The following is a 15,714-nucleotide window of genomic DNA, read 5'->3' on the forward strand; positions in this document are numbered from 1 at the left end:
GACTGAACCCTTTAAGGAAGGAACCTTTTCTTCAAGTGTAGGTTTTGAGATGCCATGCCTAATTGCCTATAGTGCCCAAAATGCTAAGGGTGCAGACTACTCGGTCATAAAACACTATGATCCTATAATGCTCAAATATGCTATCCAATTAGGCAGCTCAATAGATTTTGAAACACTTTTTATGATTTAAAAAAAATATGACTAAGTAGACAGCTCACTAGGTATTGAGGACATCTGTATCTTTCTCTTGTGTCCTATTTTATCTCCATCTATCACTCCAACAATGGACACTTTAAACTCATACATATCTCATAGACCTATTTACCACAGAGGAGTCTGATTCAGTCAGACAGCTCTGAGTGTGTGTAATGAAACTATTGCTATTGTCCGCTGAGATGTGTAATAATTCAGTTTTGGAAGGATGCTTGCATATATATTAAAATTAAGCCTGGGGTTTTGACTGTGCTGCACATATCTTAAAATTGTCACAGCTTACATTTTTCTGACCTCATCTTCCTTACTGCATTTATTACCCATGATTCTCATGAACCTAATTGTCACTCTCAATCTCTTGCATACCAAGGAAAGGTTCTTAGCCCCCTGTACGCCACTTAGAACGTGTGATACACCTAAACGTGCATATAAACTCACAATCTTCAGTGCAAATCTTAACATTACTTTGGAAAGCATGAGCTCTCAAGAGCAGCCCTGTGATCCGGTCCAAAGTTGGCTTTGCCAAACACCTCTCGAGATTCATAGAATTCTCTCTCTCTTTCAAGCATTAAACGTTGCTTCGCTCATTTCATACTATTTTACAGCAAATAAAGACATTCTTAAAAGAAGCTTTGAAAAGTTTTCAAACAGACTTAGGGCCACTTACTGATTTGCTCTTTCCATCTGAAAGGGAGAAAGAGGGCTCTTTCAACTTCAGAGAGGGGGCTTTGAGAGCGTCCCACACTGCTCTCTGTCCCCTGATATGGAAACACGCCAGGGAGGAGAAGACTATGTTGAGAGACACTGAGGCTAAAGCAGACTAATCCATATAAACAGGGCTGAAATTACACTGATAGGATTCTGCTTATGGGGGTACTGGGTTGCTTATTAAATTGTTACTTTATCAAGTACAATGACAGGTTTTATAAAGGGATATCGTGCTTTTATTCCTCTTACATTGGCAATTGATCCAATGGAGTGAAACGTCTGAAGACAAAGAGTCTGTTAAGTGTTTAAAAAGTGTTCCCAAATAATAACTGCGAATTGTTATTCGTGCATGTAATTATTATTATTATTATTATTATTATTATGCATTAACATTGGTGCCTTTTACCATACAGCTGTTGCTACTATAATGAAACAAGCTACTCAATGGTACTCAATACCATGGTAAAACAAAGCCTCTTGATGTGCCTTAATGCTTTATTTTATCTTTATTTCAATCTTATATGACTTCCTTTCTTCTGAGAAACACAAAATAAGATATTTGTAAAAATGTCTCAGTGTTTTGTATACACAATCGTCAATGAGGTCTAATTTCATTTGGAAGAAAATGTTCTTCAGAATATCTTCTTGTGTCATACAGGTTTAAAACAACATAAGGGTGAGTAAATGATGACATGCGTTTCGTGAACTATCCTTTTAAGTTAAAAATGGAACAATCCTCCGCAGGTATGGACGTTTGAACATGAAGGTTCTTTCATGGAGAAACAGTTAGGCTAAATCTAACAGATGACTCTCTGAATCTTTGTTCTAAGATGGGGGGATGGGGGGATGGGGGGGGGGGGGCACCTTGAGTTTGTGCTATCAAATAAAGCTCGGAGGGTTACAAAAACATGCCTCTGGCTTTAAAATGCCGTTTCATACAAAACTCTCTGGCACAAACACACACACAGAAACACACACACACAGAAACACACACACACAGAAACACACACACACACACACACACACACACACACACACACACACACACACACACACACACACACACACACACACACACACACACACACACACACACACACACACACACACACACACACACACACACACACACACAGTGTCTACCTGCCAGGAGTGGATTAGAAAAAAAGTGTTTCCAAAACACATGCTGATGATGGTTGAAGGAGAGTTTCAAGCCTTTACAAACACAGAGGCTCAGTGTTTAGCCTTGTGAATAGCGTGACAGTTCTGACGGCTTGAAACTAAAATATAATTACCGGCACAACACACACACATGCTAACCCACAGTACAGTATGCAACCATATATGTACCAAAAAAACACATTTTAAGTGAATATCAAAATTGGTGCCTCTCCTCATTAGTCGTAATGCTACGCTAGGTGTAGCATACAGCTAAGATAAGTTAACTATACATTTTTTAACCATCCTGCCTCCACTGCCATTGCGTGTTTCTCACATTAATAATGAATATATGCCTGCAACAATGCTCACACACACACACACGCAAGACTCCATCTCTTTACATAGTGGTCTTGAACTAACAGGACAGGAGACAAGACACTGTATGTTGAAATACTAATAAATCTGTGGATACTTTTCATGCAGTGCTGACATAACACAGTGTTGCTGCAGCTGAACTAGTAAAGCATTGCACTAGCAAGGTAGGCTAAGTGTTTCAATAGCCAGAGAACACAAACACACTGGTACAATGTGTAGCTTGAATGGACATTACATTTGTTTGGAAAAAAGCCAGCTGGGTACTCTGCTGAAAAAAAAAATCATAAACTAGTCTGAGATGGGTTGCTGATCTTCTGGTCTGGTCAAGCTGGTTAGTTGGCCAGACAGGGAGACCGGCAAGAACAGGGGTGTCCAATGCTGCTCCTGGAGGGCAACTATACTGATTTTAGCTACAATCCTTATTAAACATACTTGAACAAGATAAATAAGGTCTTAAGGATAACTAAAAACTTCCAGGAAGGAGCATTGGCCAAGTTGGAGCTAGAAATCTGCAGGACACTGGCCCTCCAGGAGCAGGATTGGACAGGATTGATCAGTTTCTCCAAGCTGGGTGACCAACAAACCAGCTTAGACTGGTTTAAGTTTTTTTTCAGCAGGGTAAATGTAATGCAAATAGTAAGTAGAACAACAGCTTATCCCTCTGGAGCAATTTGTGGTTAATGCCTTGCTTAGGGGTAAAATGGCGATGGAATTGAACAAACAATCTTACAGTTCCTGAGCCTTAACCACTACACCACACCAACCCAATTCAAGCAGGTTTAAAAAGAAAGTGTATACTTACGATCTAGGCCATTGATGTAGCGCATGGTGATCTCACAGTGGCCCCACACTGCACTGACAATTGGGTATAGCTTTTTTCCCTTAAGGCCTCTGAAGGCCACTCCGAGATATTGTCCATCAACAATGAAGCTCAGTGTGCCCTCATCCATGTCCAGCACCACCATCAAGGCATCCGGCAGTACAAAGGCCTCCTCTGGCTCCAGGAAACTTGGGTATGTTGGTACAGAAGAAGCCGGCCGGTTCTTACTGTTGTGGTAGAGCTTGTTACGTCCCAGGTCCCAGCCCCAGGACTCACCATCACTGCCAACTAAAGATGTGTAGCCCACTGAGTGCAACGGGGCGTCTGCCGTGGCCACGCCCACCACTGCGTGTGTGCCTCGTTGCCTAGCAGGCCAATGGATCCTCCAAACATGGAGTCCTCGCGTGTATCCTACTCGTCCACGTATGCCATCGGTACTTTGAGCAACAGGGTGCCGATGGAAGGTGAGTTTGTCGTCGTCCTTAATGAAAATGTTAAGGGAGCGGTCATCCGAGTTCCAGGCATGTCGGAGCTGCTGCTCATTTGGAGCGGGGGGCATGTCCAGGAGTAGGTCCAGCCGGGCTGGCTTGAAGAAATCCGGCCCTCTCAGTTCCCTCCTCAGGGGCCTGAAGGATGGCTCCCCACGCGCATCTACGGATTTGATGCTCCCTGAGATCTTCTGGCCCATGGCTTGACTGGTTGGAAAGGGGAAGTGAGGAGGGGAAAGGAAAGGGGGGCACGACGCAGGGGCTGGGTTTCCGGGGTCCGCCGTTACCTCATCAAAGCGCCAAGACGTCAGCCTGAGGCCCCCAAACTCACGTCACCGTCTGGCAGTGGCGAAAATGCCAGCCTTACTGAAGCCCTAGGAGAAAACACACCAAACACACCATGTCATTAAAACAGTAATATCAGAGAGACCAAAGAGTCTGCAGTTGGTTATATGAGTGATTCTAGAACTACTAAGCATGAATCTCAAAGGTGAATCCTATTTATTTTTTTATAAAAATGAAAACAGAAATAAAGGAACAGCATAAATAAGACAAGATGATAAGCTGAAAGAAAGGATCAGGGCTCTGCAGCCAACCATGGCCTGACAGCCTGTAAGAGACCGCCATGGGGAAGGATGTAATAATGAGGGCTGCAGGTGAGAACGAGACACCTTCTATGTGACATACAGAAACACGGAACATGCACATTTACACACATGACAATACATGTCACCTCGAGCTCAAAAACAGCCTGACTTATGTCAACACAGACCCACACATATTGCATTTTATAAATCTCATAAATGGTATTCATTCAAAACAGATATAACCTCTACTACAAACAAACCATCTGTAAATGGAAGGACCCTGTCTACTCTCTGACATTTCTAGAGATTCAATCTCTTAGCAGATGTATTTTAATAAGGCACATTTAAAAAAAAAGAGGCAATAAATGAATAAATAGAAAAATAAATAAATAACTTGAAGAAAATTGGAGTCGTGCTTGGCTATGCAAAACCTGCCACAATACTAACGTGTGGGTGACTGCCAGAGCATTGCTACGTTATCTTGACTTGAGTGATTTTTACAGTGTTTATTTGCCGTTGCTAGGGTCTTGTGTGTGGTTTCTATGGTGTTGCTTAGTGGTTGCAAGCTAGCTCAAGTCAAAAGAGCCCTATATCCCAATGATATTCTCATCTCCATTTGGCTCAGGAGTTCAATGCCTATTGGGATGTCAATTGGATTATTTTGGTAATTTGTCTGATTGTTTAGAAAAGTAGTTATTTGTCTACTCTCATCGAGATGCACCCTTAGAGGCATCATTAGTGTCTAACACAAATGACACAGGACAAGTTAAGAGCTGAAGTTTAATACTTTAGGTTCAGGTTTGTTCATATCAACAACCCTAAGAATAGCAATAGAAACAAAAAGGAAGCATGCCAAAATACAGCATTATTTATTTCCAGGTTCCTGGGAGAAAGAGAAAGAAAAAGAGAACAAAGGAGAGAGATTCAGTTCGCATCAGCCTCAATGTCACAAAAATACCTCCACATTAAGAGCCTGCTGGAGCCTGGAGATTCGATACTGATGTATGAAACTCAAGCAGGAACTTCCTGCTACAGTAAGTGGCGCAACGTTTTTTCCTGGAATAATAAAGTCTCATCCCAGGAAGGAGCTCTACAAAAAAGACAGTTAGGGGACGTTTACATAAAATGTGTTATTGTGTCCGCAGCATCTGTGCTGTTAGCAAAGTATCTGAAAGATGCTAAGTATCTCACTGCTTTTTCAGAAGCATGAGTGCAGCATTTCTAAGATGACGTCAAGAAGGTAAACTTTTAAAAGCAAAGCATAATGATAAACAGCAGTATCAGTGAATTTAATTACATTTAATGAATATGTACCATCTAAACAAACTGACTCACTAAAATGAATCGAACAAGAGACAGAAGAGTATGTTTGATTATTACCAAAGAACTGTAGATTGTTGGGCTGTTTGCGTGACACAGTTCGACATAAAACATTGTTGTGTCATGTTACACTACTAGTACAGATCATTACTGGACAAGCTACAGTACTATGAAAACAGCTCAGCTACACTTCTTAAATATGTAGTTTTGTTAGCAGCTTTTAGTTACTCCCCAGCAGTGCTGGACAACATATTCACACTCTGTCAGACGAATGGCCATCAGACAACCAAAGCACTTAGGTCAATAATGCAAAGGAAAAAGGTCTCATATACTGTACTGCACACAAGCACACCTCAGACTAACTCAATACACATTAAGGTCACAGAGTAAGAGAGACAGGGTGGCCAGACAGCCAGACAAGTCAGTGCCCGGATTCCTGAGTAAGTGTTACTAATATTAAAGGAAAACATAAATGAGGTCACGTCATGAATGAAGTGGGATAGAAGGGGAATGTATGTGTGTGTGAGAGAGAATTAATGAAAAAGAGAGAGGCAGCTGCCCTAACATGCCACTCAGAGCTATCATAACGTGTGGTAAGAGTCAAGGTGTTAGGTTTTCCGTATCATATTTCAGAGCTGTAGAGTCACCCGTGGCAGGCAAAAAGGGTTTTAAAGGCTTGCTGCCGTGCAGAGCCACAATAATGCGTTTCATTCCGGTTGTGTTTGGTTCGCACACGTCAGTTTAACTAACATTCCCTCACTCAAACCGCTGTAGTCACTAATAACTGTAATAAACACAGATGCAAACATAATTACGCTGTTAGTCTGGGAGTTGTAGACAGACTTTTAAACACTATTCTCACATTAAGTAATTACATGCAAGGCGTGTAAAACAAGGTCTGAGAAAAAGAAACGTCTGAGGAAAACAAAAAAGACACTGAGACAAGAAAATGCTTTTTGTAGATCAATTCATTCCATTAAGCACCGGATCAAGTCTAAAAATGTATAAAATTGATACTGCATGAGGATGCTTCAAAAAAAGTCCACTTCATGCCCCGTGTTATAACATTTTTCTATATTTATGTTTACATAAAACATAGTATACCTCTTGTATTGACAATCACCCAAAATAGAGTAGTTTGATTTTTAACTTCAACTGTACAAGCTTGATGGATGAATGGATGGATGGATGGATGGATGGACGGACGGACGGAAGGACAGACAGACAGACAGACAGATAGATGACAGACAGACAGACAGACAATCAGCTGGTCTGTTTCAGTGCGTCACAGCTGAGTGTCTGAGTCACACAGTAGGACGGTGACTGCATGGCATGACTGTAGCATGTCTTTGGGCGTTACACTGCTGATATAAAATGCCAACGTCAAGCTGAGAAGTAAAAAAAAAACGTGCACTACATCAATTACATTCACTCTCCTCAGGGGAAATGATCCCGAACCATATGAGACACGACTAATGTAACTATAACAACCTCATTCTAATGGACCGCTGATGTGCTGTCTCCATCTGCTTAGCCGTGCGAGACCAGACTACATATAAAAGTGGTCTGTCAGGGGTATACATCTCCACATGGGAAAATGTCCATCTGCGCTGACTTATCTATTAGAAAAACAAAAGCACTCTGCTGGTGAGCGTGTCACTGGGATGGGGCTGTTATGGCTATAAGTCAAAAAGAAGCGAAGTAAAAGTCAAAACAATCCTGGCGTAATTGTGCCCTATGGGTCTTCTGCGCTTGTGCTGCGGTGTAATGTCTTCAATCAAGCCAAACGTGTCTTTTTTTCTGTGCTTAGAAGTCGTTTTAGGTTATTGAAACAAAGATGAAGAATAAGAGGGAACTGGCACATTTCGCCATATTTATTTTTTGACACTGCCTTCAATCTGCAACATTTTCCTCCATTTGCCATTCTACACTCAAGGCTCTATTTATTTTGCTGGTGCCATCAAAAAAATTACATTCTTTGTCTTCAGGTCTGCGTAATTGAATTTTCCACCGCTACGTTCTGTGTTTGGCGAACGCTCCAGGAATCAAGTGCTTGTTATAGCTGTTCTACATGACTAGAAGAATGATAATATCGCAGACCCTAGGCTGCCTACTTAAAAGGCCTGAATGTTGTTTTATACAACATTTATGTCTGTCCAGACAATCTGATTTGCCGAAAGTTGAGTTTTGCATCTTGAGGGACATTAACACTTGGAGTAAACCTCATGAAATGGCCAAGAGTAAATATACCTACAGTATTTGACTTTGCAAAACTGACAAAATAATAATCACAAAATTGCTTAAATAATACACATCTGAATCTGTTGTCGGCCCTGTGTGACGCATGTCTGTGTGTTCACACTGTTTAGTCTACTGGCCTTTACTGTGTACATCCTCATCTAAATTTGTTTATGCTCCAGCACCCGTCAGACCCTCAGCAGGGCCTCTTTCTCGCACGCTCTGTGGCACACGAGGGCTTGCGTTTCCCTTCAGGATGGTGGGGGGTCTGTGATAAAGAGAGCGCCTGGTGCATGGTCCCTCGCCTGCGTTACCCTGGTCACCAAAGATGTAATGGACATGCACACCTCTAGCCACCATTGGCTTTGATGAGTGGGAACAAACATTCGCCATCTGTTGTTTATTTTTGCATCCTCCCATTTCATCCTTTCCCATTTCATCAGGAACAGCTCTCTTTCCTCTGTGGCTAGTGTCATTCATTTGCTGACATTTTCGGTCTCTTTTTTTTCTTAACTCACCTCCCACCTAGATTATATAGTAAAAACCATTTTAAAAAGTCAGCTGGTCTACATTGTCGATAAGCTAGACTGTCAGCCCTCAGACCTAGTTCCAACCATAGACTGTATAAAACAATGGATGTAGTGTGCGTGACGTCACCCATAGGTTTCTGAAAAGCATTTTTGAAGCGGGCGGAGCCGGCCGTCGCCATATTTGCAGTGCGTCACCGCGGGTCACTCCAGAATGACAGAAAATGGGCAATCCACTTGTCACTCAAGTGGCCACGCAATTTATTATGCAGAACTTTAAGGCTCAATAAAGTTTAAATGGATGAGTTATAAAATTCACCCCCCTCACAGTTAAAGGCAAAATTAGCTATATAGACCAAAACTACTTTTTGTACCAGGCGGAAAAAAAAAAATTCTGCTGTAAAGTTGGGCCTTTTAACAGGGGGTGGGGGGTGTCTGGGATTGACTCTCTTATGGAGCCTGTCGCTAGCGGCCAGTCAATGAATTGCAGTTTAAGTGACACTTCCGTCTTGGATTCAAGAGAGGCCGGAAGGTTGCCGCTTTGTTTCAACTAGGCCTGGGAGATATGACGAAAATAAATATCACAAAATGTTTCATATCAGTCGATATTATCACAATAAATGTCAACTCTTAATTTCTTTCCGGTTTAAAGGCATATTTTTGATCCTTAGTGAAAGTTGTAGAAACCAGTTAATTGTGGTTTTATCATCAGAGCATAACAAACACTTGCCAAACAGGGGAACATTTCACAAATTAAAATGACGTGTTGTCTCTCACAAATGCATATTTGAGTTGACAGTAGCAGGAGCTTGAGTTGGGATGCAGATGTAAATTTAAGTTGATTAACAAAAATTGTAACCACCTCTTTTGTATAGGGTGAAATTTAAATATTCTGATTGTTTGAGTTAGGATTAAAATGAATCATCGGTCTTCCATAGTATTTAGATCATGTAAAAAGTTGATCTGGTATTTGTTTTGAAAAACAGTAGCATAAAGACATCTAGTATAATACAAATGCGTAACAAAACTGATTAATAACAAAAAATACTGTATTTTTTTCCAGTACTACTTTAATATATTTAATGTCTATATTATTAATATAACAACCTTCAATAGGAATTTCCACCATTTCTGCAACAATACCATGGTTACACTTGGTGCTACTAGAGTAAATCAATGGCGAATGTTTATGATTTGTAGATTGAAAAGACATGCACATGTATTGTGCATTTTCCCTCTTGGCTCTCAACGAAGGCGGTCGCATTTTCTCTCCCTCTCCCTCCCCTCGCCTCTCCTGCTTTGCTTCTCTCGTCACGTCTACTGTCTTGTACTTTGAGAGACCCTCGCTACACTGCTCTCCAAAACCAAGAAATTATGGATTTGATCAACTGGTCTCTCAACGCAATTGACACCATCTTCTCGACGAGAAGCTTGGGTTCGGGGGAACCTGACTGCCCTGCCGGGACGTTCGCAGCTGGCTACACGATGGACGCGTGGGAGAGGTGGCGGGTCGTGTGTCTGGCGGCTCTTTCCGTGGAGGACGTTGAAGATATCTACCTATTCGGCACCATGATAACAGGTCTTCTGCTGATTGGATTAGGCATTGCCCTGGTTTACCGAGGAACTAAGGAGACGGTGACAGCTGTCAAAAGCCCCGCAAGGCTGCCCGTGATGATTGAAGCGGTGGGCAGAGCTGTCTGCACTCAGACTGGGTCTATGAACCACAATATGGATAACATCATGGAGAAGCTCACAGCTTTGCAAAGGCAAATGGATCGTTTCAGAGACCAAAACGGACCAGGAGAATAGCCTGCATAAATTGAATGCGGCTACTCGCCCGAAGACCAAACAATCCCAATCTTATCTGTTTCGGCACCCCCCTACCAGCACTGGCCTTGGCCAAGGCCGCTGTTGGAACAACAACTCTCCCGGAAGAGCACTGCAGTGAGCCGCTCTTGCATTCCTTCCCCGACTCCTCAGACACCTGCTGATTGTTGACTCTGCCTGGGACATGATCAAGGTTGTCTCCATGGCAACTTGCTGTGTATCGCTATGACAATCCTGCGGACTGAGGCTCCTAGATTATGGTGCTGGCTTAGCGACTCTCTCCAGGCCTACACACACATGAACTTACACATACACAGATATGCACCTAACCCACACCCCATCCCACGCCTTCGCCGCTTCGTACCCCCAGTCTGACAGGCGGGTCTGTGACCAGCGCCATAATGGCTGCAGGACCGGATGCTGCTTGCCTGGGCTGGACTACCTCCATCCCCCACTCCCCACCATGTTGCAATGTCTTGTTTGTAGAGTGTACTGTTTATTTGCTAATGTTGCTGAGGTGTTTTTTCCTGTTCCCAGACTGTTCTCCTTACAGGAGCATAGTCTGGGGGTCGCCTTTTTTTTCTCCTCACCTCTCCTCATGTCATGCTGTTTTTTTGTTTTTCTCAAGTTGGCGCTGAATATAGCAGCCTCGGTAACACCTTATTACCAAAGCAAATTCCTTGTATGTGCACAACACTACTTGGCAATAAAAATTCTTGATTCTTGATTCTTGATTCTTGATTCTTCATGGCACAGTGTTTTTCGCATCAGTGTTGGAGAGAATATCAGCGCCGTTTCAACTGGGTTTAAAATCATGCTTTAATGCACCGAACTCGAACCATTCTCACTGTGCTGTTTAGTGGCCGTGTGATCGAAACGTCAGCGGGTAAACGCATTCACTCTGCACTGTCTTTTAAGCCCAACAGATAAATGTTCAGTGTGGCGCGATTCAAACGAGTGACACTGCTTTTGCCGCGTTCACCAAGTTTCTCATGCGTAACAAATGGCAGTGCTCATCAGTTAGTGGCAGTGTGATGGTTTGCAACACACATGTGAGGCATTATTTGCATAGAGCATAAACATTATATCAATCATTTATCAAACTGTTGTTATAATTTTTTTGAGAAATTATATCACAACAATTATTATAATTTTATCTCCCAGCCCTAGTTTAAACCTGATGGGTCATACTATTCAATCTGAGATTCAATAGAGACAACCTCAGTTCACCCAAAATTGTAAATGTTCATTTCGTTTCAAAACGGAATGTCGTTATGTCTCTGCTGTGGAGCACAAAAGGAGACATTTTGATTTTTTTTATAGGCCTACCGAGCGGTCTGATGAATGAGGGCTGGGACTTCCAAGCTTCAAAAAGGACGCAAACGCACCATAAACTTCGTAATAGCAGTTAATATAGCTTTTGCATCTTACCAATTTAATTTAAAAATCTTCTGAATAAAATAGCTTTGTGTGACAAACAGAGCTGAAATTGAAATGAAAAACTGCTATAATTCCCCATTGCATGCTCCAGAGAGATCATTTAGATCTGTGAACGAATCGTTCTTTACGGTCTAATCTTTTTTTATGGATCGTTTGAATGATTAGTTCTAAGTTTTAGGGGTGATCAAACTAAGTGACTTGATCTGGTTACGGAGATAAAAGCTCACTTTGGGGAATTTCAGTGGATTTTCAGTGAATAACAAACTATTGTTTTGGCTTTAGATGACTTGGCAAAGCCTATACACAGTACCATTCAAAAGATCGGGTTTAGCCAATTTTATTCAGCAAGGATCCATTAAATTGATCAACAGTGACAGCAGAGACATTCAATACGTTGCAAAATGCAAATCAAAGTATTCTGAAAAAATTATAATTTCCACAAAAATATTAAACAGCACAACTGTTCAGTTGTAGTGCTTGAGTCACATGGTTCACTTATAAGGTGCCTTTGTGACCTACTTGAAAACCCTCAGTTCCCAAATAATGTACAATTCTTTGAAATTTTCCCATTAGTCTCCATGTAAGAAATAATTTGTTCAGAACAAAATTCATTTTGTTCAATTCATTGACCACCAAAAACCCGGCATACCATCTGTGATTATGACCGTTTTTTTCCAGCAGTGCTAACATTGCATTTTTGTCCACCTTTTCTCTCTGTCTCATCTTCCTCCCCACCCCCACCCTCACCCTCATCAATCTCCCTTCCCCTCTCTTTTTGTCATTTACACATGCGGCAGATCAGTAAAGCTGGTGTCCAGTACTCTATCATCTCGGTGGTTCATAGGGGCACAGGACAGACTGCCATAAGGTCACATGTCCCCCCTGCCTCTTTCCACCTACACAGTCCTAATTAAACAGACCTGGCCCATGGAGACACTCTATCGCCACACACACATGCATGTGGAGTGAGAGAAATGCTCTCACAACAGGCATCTGTTGAAGCAGGCTGTGCTGTTTTTAAGTTCAGAACATTCTGGAAAAAAGAGAAGCCAATCGCCAGAGTGACGAAGGGTTCAGTAATAAAATTATGAGATCTTTGGGCAGATTGGGTACAGCGTGTCTCAGAGAGAGAGAGAGTTATCCGTACGACATGTCCTGATGGGTGAGATGTGTTCTGAAGTGACACACAAGCAGATGAATCCAGCGATCGCCCTTGAAGGCTGTCACATTAAAGTGAAACTAGAGACTATGAATACAGCCGGCACAGGATAAATGCGAACCTTATGCCATCACTGCTTTCAATTAGAAGTCAGATATCAGTTTACAACATACGTGCAGCTACTCATTGTGGCAAAACCATCTTGTGGGTCTTGTCAGGGGCACGTGCCACAACACTTTACTAAATTTAATTGAACCCATGTCTCATCTGCATCCTAAATCACCAGTCACATGTAGCATAACTATAAAATTTTCCCAAATGACAACAGAAAGGAAATGGCTGCATATGAACATTCAGTACTAAGAATTCTGGTCACAAGAGTAACATCAAGTGTGACAACATTTCCTAACCAGAGAAAAGTATTTTTTCTGTCAACACTAAGTGCCTTAACATACACTTTAAAAGGAAAATTCCAGTCAGACTAAAGTAATTCATCATTTTAGAGAGCAGGTTGCTTTTTACCAGAAAAGCTGAAACATCAAAACCTGTGTGACAAGGGTGTGTTTTTGAATGTGTCCATTTTGCCTGTATTTCCCACTATCCCAATTATCCCAACATAAACCCCGATTCAATTTCTCTATGCCTTGTTAAACAAGTTTGTATAATGAACTACCACAAGACAACTCCATTCAATAAAATACAGAAGACTGTGGAAATGTTTTTGTTACCAGAAAATCTATGAAATATCCAAACCTACACGACCTTTCAAACATTTGGGGTTGGTAAGATTTTTTAATGTTTTGAGTCTTATGCTTAACCAGGCTACATCTATTTGATCATGCATATATAATGCAACCTTGCTGAATCTAAAATTATTCATTTCTTTAAAAACATTGAAGAATTTGGAATTTTTTAATGGTAGTGTATGCAATAAAACTCTGACGTTCAATAAATGTATTTCCGGTTAAGCTGTTCAAATATCTACCATATAAGTTCCAATTAAATTTCTTTGTGCCTAGCAAAACAAATCCATACGATCAACTACCAAAAAAAAAAAAACTATGTAATAAATACCTCAATAAAACACATTTAATAAAGTACTGCCAACTTCAAGCATCTATTCACCAGAATAACAATGAAACGTCCCAAACCTTTATGATAGGGCAATGCTAAATCTGATTTCCATTAAATTACTTTTTTTTTTCCTCCTGTGTACCTCCTATTAAGCTGTTCCAAATATCCGCAGTATAATTCCCCATTCAATTTCCCTGTGCCTAAAGGCTCACAAGTCTTCAGGCATTGCAATGAGAACATCCGATGCAAGCTATGTGCAGGAAGAGTGTAAATATAAGACAACCATTGAAGTCCAGGCTTTCTAACAGCCCAAAGGCCATTTATCACTGTGACTAAAGAGTCCACCCCCAACCCAAAACCAGTAATCACACACACAGCCTTGTGGCAGATGTGCGAACCCACCTCCTGTCTTTTCAAACCCTTAAACGACACACACACACACACACACACACACACACACACACACACACACACACACACACACACACACACACACACACACACACACACACACACACACACACACACACACACACACACACACACACACACACACACACACGCCCGCTTCTGGCACTAATCCACTGGTCCTCTCCAAACGAGGGACATTGAATGGCTAGGCAAATGGTTGTGTAGCTCTTCACACGGCTAACAGCTGAGCTCTAAGCTCTCCCAGAAGAGCCTCTCCCCACAGAGCAGCTCCAGTCAGCTCTTTCCAGCCCACTGCTCTCAGACAACACACTCAGTGATTAAAGCAGTCTCACTGCCCTCATCATCCCACACACACACACCCTGTGCCCCCGTCCCACACCACTTGCAACACACACACAATTACACACGGACACATGTGCTGAAATCACTCACAAAGAATCCTATGAAATCAAGGTCTTTGGACATGTACCATAGAATATGTATATGATAATATGTTACTACGATTTGGTAATACCACTGTATTTTAGGACATGTACCACATAAATATAATTATAAAATATCATGGTAAATAAATATCATCACAGTATTCGTTCATCGCTATAGAATATGTCAAAGTTACATGGTATTAATATATTTTTTGGACATGGTATCATGGTGTATTAATATAGTAATATTTAAGTACTATGGTATATAACAAATTAACATGGTATGAGCATATGTTTCAAGACACATACCATGGTATATATTAAAACGGAATGTTGTTGTTCTTAACTAAAACTATTAAAAATAGTTTTTTGTTAATTGAAATAAATCTGGAATAAAATATCAATATTAGTGAAAGTGAAATAAAATAGTTTAAGATGAAGAATGACTAAATTACTAAATAAATGAAAGCTAAATAGAAATATAAAAAAAAAATACAAATAACAAAAGCACAAACAATACTAAACCTAAAATTTGAATGAAATTGGAAAATATACAAATAAAATATCATATTAATATAATAAAATATTAATAAATGCAATAATATTAAAAATAATACTAGAATAACACTGACATAATGATATTCCTATTTCAGGACATTACACCATACCAAGGTTTTTCTTTTTTGGTATGTACCATAGTAATGCAGCAAAGTAAACTATAAGTAAAGTCTTTAAGTAAACTATAGTATCCCTTACAGAAAACTATGGTAAAATTTACAGTGATGGCATTAAATGTTAATACTATGGTACTTTGAAATACACCTTTTTACTGAAAATCTTGTATCATGATCTATGTTCCTGATACATTTTGGTACTTTTTTGTAGGCTAAGTGATATATCAAAATACTATGTCATCATCA

At 40.8% G+C, this 15,714-nt stretch overlaps 1 protein-coding gene across 3 annotated transcripts in view; it reads right to left on the bottom strand.

Moving 5' to 3' along the window:
- Positions 1-15,714, bottom strand: part of spsb4a (splA/ryanodine receptor domain and SOCS box containing 4a) — a 91,517-nt gene that overhangs the window by 31,086 nt on the left and 44,717 nt on the right. For all 3 annotated transcript variants that reach the window (XM_077233034.1, XM_077233024.1, XM_077233014.1), the window contains one exon: positions 3,260-4,139. In XM_077233034.1, the coding sequence (XP_077089149.1) occupies positions 3,260-3,965 (706 nt within the window). In that variant the 5' untranslated portion in view covers positions 3,966-4,139. The remainder of the gene's footprint in view (positions 1-3,259; positions 4,140-15,714) is intronic.

The sequence above is a fragment of the Siphateles boraxobius genome, unplaced genomic scaffold (genome assembly GCF_051911475.1).
Source record: "Siphateles boraxobius isolate OS27281-9 unplaced genomic scaffold, OSU_SipBor_1 1, whole genome shotgun sequence".
Lineage (NCBI taxonomy): Eukaryota > Metazoa > Chordata > Actinopteri > Cypriniformes > Leuciscidae > Siphateles > Siphateles boraxobius.